The sequence below is a fragment of the Vicugna pacos genome, unplaced genomic scaffold (assembly GCF_048564905.1).
Source record: "Vicugna pacos unplaced genomic scaffold, VicPac4 scaffold_76, whole genome shotgun sequence".
NCBI lineage: Eukaryota > Metazoa > Chordata > Mammalia > Artiodactyla > Camelidae > Vicugna > Vicugna pacos.
This window is the reverse complement of record NW_027328757.1, coordinates 413,205-418,138: the sequence shown is the minus strand read 5'-3', so window position 1 is coordinate 418,138 and position 4,934 is coordinate 413,205. Positions and strand designations below refer to the sequence as shown.

At 46.0% G+C, this 4,934-nt stretch overlaps 1 protein-coding gene across 1 annotated transcript; it reads left to right on the top strand.

Moving 5' to 3' along the window:
* The first annotated feature begins 426 nt into the window (after window positions 1–426).
* Window positions 427–3,580, top strand: LOC107034530 (uncharacterized). Its single transcript, XM_072957786.1, has 3 exons — window positions 427–1,037; window positions 2,167–2,392; window positions 3,373–3,580. Exons 1-3 carry the CDS (start codon window positions 578–580, stop codon window positions 3,383–3,385), a joined length of 699 nt encoding a protein of 232 aa, XP_072813887.1. The 5' UTR covers window positions 427–577; the 3' UTR covers window positions 3,386–3,580.
* The last annotated feature ends 1,354 nt before the right edge of the window (window positions 3,581–4,934 follow it).

Here is a 4,934-nt window from a genome sequence, read left to right as displayed (position 1 = left end):
CACCCTTTGCAGCATGGGTGCCTCTACATTGGAACACTTTAGTTTTGCTGGTAAGGTAAAATCAAAAAGCCAAGATACTCATTGGCTTAAAGGATAACCCGAGAGTCTAAGGTCCTTTAAGGAAAGGGAGGTAGGACCCAAACTCTAGAAGCAGAGGGTCTTGAAAACTCATTGAACCCCAGGCACGCCAATCACCTCCTTTAAGCAAATAAGCTTAGAGCTCGCGAGGGTGGGAAGCAGTTCTCTGTTGACCGTTCCAAGCCCCGCCTCCCATCACCTGCCCATCAGATTCTTTCCCGCCTGTTCGAACGCTGTCTCAGGTACAGTTTTGATTGGCTGGTCCTCTGACCGTCCCATCCCCCGCCCCTCCCCCCATGCCCGCAAGTCACGAGGGCTCCACAGGCGCCATCACAGACTGTTACCCTGCCTGCGGCCGTTTTCTCTGCCGCGCGCACCATATCCCAGCAGGCATTGTGCCAACGGCAACGGTCAGCTTGGCTGCCGCCATCTTTGGCAACTCCGTTTCCAGCTAGATCACTTCTCCGGCTGAGGCGCTGACTGGGGCATCTCTCCTGTCATGCCTGCCACAAAGAAGCGAAGATTAGCCGCAGGTAGTCAGAACAGAGTCGGTAGTGGGATGGGCCGAGGCCCTGACTCAGTCAGGGGAAGACTAGGGACTGCAGAACGGCGTGCCAGGGGCGGCAGGAACGTATCCCCTAGGGATTTCCAAGCGGTAGTTCAAGCCGTTTGGGAGGAGGAGGAGGAGGAAGAAGTGCTGGAGGGCGCCCAGCCGATCGAGAACTACTTCTGGAATGTGCAGCCGATAGAAGAGGAGGATGAGGTAGAAGAGGAGGACATTGAGAATGATGAGGAAATGGATGAAGAGGTGGACGACGAAGAGGATGAGATGGACTACGAAGAGGATGACTATGAGAGAGATGAGGAGCGTGAGGAATATGAGGAGGAGGAGGAAGACAGCGATGAGGAAGAAGATGCGGGATATGTGGATGAAGAAGAGGAGGATGGTGAGGAGGATGGTAAGGAGGGCGCAGAAGTCGTCCCGGGTATCAGTGAGATTTCCCCCCGTGCGGTTGGGTCCCTGTTCCGCAATCTGGTCCATTCCCTTCTACACCGCATCCATTGCAGCGACCGTGACCTGGTCCAGGCCTGCAGCCGCTCCTGGCAGCCCTTGGACCTTGCAGAGGGCCCCACACCCCCTCAGGAGGTGGAGGCCCCGGGAGAGGGACCTGTGCCCCAGGAGCGGGAGGACCTGGGAGAGGGGAGGGGGGAGGGGCGGCGGAGAGGAGGGGGGAGGGGCGGCGGGGGGAGGGGCGGGGCGGCGGGGGGAGGGGCGGGGCGGTGAGGCCCTGGCTGATTCCTCCCAGTCCTGGGAGGCTGGAGCCTGTGGCCCCGAGGGCAGGGCCCAGGCTGGCGAGTGGCGGCCGAGTCCTCAGGCCCTCGCAGCCCCTGTTGGGGCGTCTGGCCCAAAGGCAGGCGGTGCTCAGCGCTTGCCTCTAGCACTTACGCAGCGGGTCCAAGCTCTCAAAAACCTCCAGGCACGACATGCGCAAGTAGAAGCCCAATTCTATAAAGACCTTTTTGATCTCGAGAAAAAGTACGCTGCCTCCTACCAACCTCTGTTTGATAGGAGAGCTGCCATCATCAGTGCAATTCATGAGCCCACAGGAGGTGAATGTCAGTGGGCAGTAGGTGTGGAGGAAGGGGCTTGGGAAGAAATGGGTGGAGAGCCTGAAGGAAAGGGGCAAATAAATGGCATACCTCACTTTTGGCTGACAGCTTTTAAAAATGTCAAGATTCTTGGTAAGTTGGTCTGGGAAAATGATGAAGTGGCACAGGGACACTTTTCAATGGTTGAGGAACCAATGAGCTTTGCTATAGAATTTGTCTTTAAATCAAACAAATATTTTCCAATGAAGTTCTGACAAAAACATACAAAGTTCTATCAGAGTCAGGTGTTTCTGATCCCTTCTAATCCAAAGGGCCAAAAATAATCAGCAGCACAGAATATGAGATCTACTGGAAAGAGAGGGGAAACATTGTGCAAACTATCAAACAGCAGAAATGTGAGGGCCATGGAAGTGTTATATCAGTAGGAATGTGCCCAGCTATTTCTTTTTTCTTCTTTAACATATTTCTCTTCTTCAGGTCCTCCTGAGGGCAGAGGACCAGATGCTGCTGCTGATTTTAAATTGGAGTATTTTTTCCGCAAACTTAAGATCCCAAAGTCTGTACCAGGCTTCCCTAAAGAAGCAAATGAATATCAGTACGAAAACTTTGATGAAGAGGAAGAGAGAGAGGATGGAAATGACAAACCAGAAGAAAGACTCAAAGTGGATATGGTCTCAGCAGAGGGCCGCCCTGAAAAATACAGGTATTATTGTATAGCCTTGAGTGTTAAGTAACCATTCCTGACATATACCTGTTACTCACAGCTTCATTTTTTCCTGTAAAATAAGTAAGAAAAATGATAGAAATTTAGTTTTGGAAAAACTGTTTAATGTTAATAATGTACTTATATCCTAGATAATATAGAATGCAATGTGTTCTGAAATGTACTTCATTCACAGCTACAGGTCCTTTGTCCTGTAACTAAGACTACTACAGATGGGAAATCTATCAGACGTGGAAATAGAAACCATTTTTTTTAGAGAATGGTCACCAGAAGAAGGAGCTAAAGGGAGTAGGCCATGCACTAGCCAGCCTTCATTACTTGGCCATAGAAATGTAGTTTCTTGTAATAACAATGCCTTTCAGCAGGTGACTCCTTACAAAGTAATAAAAAGTTAAGGATTTCAAAACAAGACCACATTTCATGATTAATTAACAAATATTAGTTCAATTTAGTTTTTTTATTCAAAAGAAAATTAGTTATAGTAAAATTATTAGCTATCACTGAATCGGTAATTAAGTCTTAGTTTGTATTTCCTCTATCCCTTCACCTTTCCTTCCTTTCTCTCTTTCTTTCTTAATTTTCACACCTGTGGATGTTTGATAACAGCCTCATTCTCATTTTACAGATATGGAAGCTGAAGTTCTGGGAGTTTTAAGAGATTTAACAATTTGTGTAAGGAGCACAGGCTTTTAAGGTGGAAAGACTTATTTAAATCACAGAGTGGCCTCTTAAGAAAAAAACCAAGCATTTATAGTGGTGGGCAAGAGGGAGACAAAGTTGGTGTGATCAAATGATTGAAGCAAGTGCACTCTGATATCCAGGAGTCTGCGTTACAAGAAAACATTTTGCTTTCTCCTTACTGAGGCAACAGGTGTACATAGGATTAACTCATATTTAGAAAGTCACTGGTGCACGTTATTGGTGTACAATTGTTAATTGACTCTTATTTCATCTTGCAGTTGGAAAGCATAGAAAAACACGGACGGGGAAAGAGAAGATGAATTTGTTTCCACGGGTGTTCAAGATCTCATTAACCCAAAATACTAATTTGTTTCAAAATTTATCTCCCCAACATGATACTAACATCTGGTTTTAGTCTTACCTTTTACAAATATATTTGGCGGCATTGCTCATGATGAAAATAAAAGCTTGTTTGAAATCCATAAACTGCAGATTTTTTTAATGTAAATAACACTGACTCAAATCTATCTTTGTATCTGTTTTACTTGTTTGGCCCACCTTGCTGTCATTGAAAGGAATTTCTTTCAACTATTTGGTGAGGCAGTTTTAAATTCTTTGTTGCAGGCCCAAAATAAATTGAAATATAAAGTTATAAACCATTTGTGTAATGACAGAGATGGTGGCCTAGCCTCTACTGTATTTTATTGAAAGAAATTGATGGATGACCTAGCAGGCCTGGAGACCAGATGATGCTGTTGGCCTGCCATGGAGCAGCAGCATCAGCATCACCTCAGAATTTGTTTGAAATGCAAATTATCAGACCCTCCTCCAGACCTACTGAATTGGATAGATTGAAGTTAGGCCACTAGTCATCAGGGTTTTACAAGTCCTCCAGGTGCTTCTGGGGCACACTAAAGTTGGAGTACCACTGCTTTAAAGCAATGGGAGAAATGTTTAACTTCACCTACGGTAGGACCAGCCTTAATTCACTGACTTGGTCTGAAGGTAAACTGAACAAGATAGTGAGATCTGGACTGAAGAAGAGACTAGAATTCTCAGGGGCCTGAGGCACAGAGACCTCCCAAAGGGATGTGTGAGTTTCCTAGGGTTACCATAACAAATTACCATAAACCAGGTGGTTTAAAACTGCAAAAATTTATTCTCTCACAGTTCTGGAGGCCAGAGGTCTGAGATCAAGGTATCAGCAGAGTTGGTTCCTTCTGGAGGCTCTGAAGATCCATCTGTTCCATGCTTCTCTCCTAGTTTCTTCTGGTGGTTGCTGCCACTCCTTGGCATCACTTGGCTTGTAAATGCATGATTGCAATTGCTTTCTTCATCTTCACATAGTGTTTTCCCTAATGTAGAACCTTGGCTGAAAAGAGGGAAATGCCAAAGACCTGGGGATATGGAGGTGAAATTAAGGTTAAGTCAAGAGCTGCCTTACTACATAGAACCCTAGGAAGTTGGAACTGGAAGGGCCCTGAGCATCCATCTAATTCAACCTTTTGATTGAAGTGATAGTGAAACAGGCCCCCAAATGGGAAGGAAACTGGACAAATGTCACACACACACAGACATGGCAGTATCAGAACTAGAGCCAGGGCTGCTGATTTAAGTCCAGTACCAAGACTGTCTTCAAATTAGCAACTCACATCTCTCTGTCTCTGTCTCTTTCCGTTCCTCCCTCCCGCCCTCCCTCCTTATTTCCTTATAGCATGTGAGAGGGAAGTCCAGGAATGCTTTAGAATTAGAAGAGAAGATATTCCCTGGGTAGAGCTTACAAAGGAAGGGAACACATAATTTTGTCTACCATTTCACAGAATGATCAGACTCTAGGTTA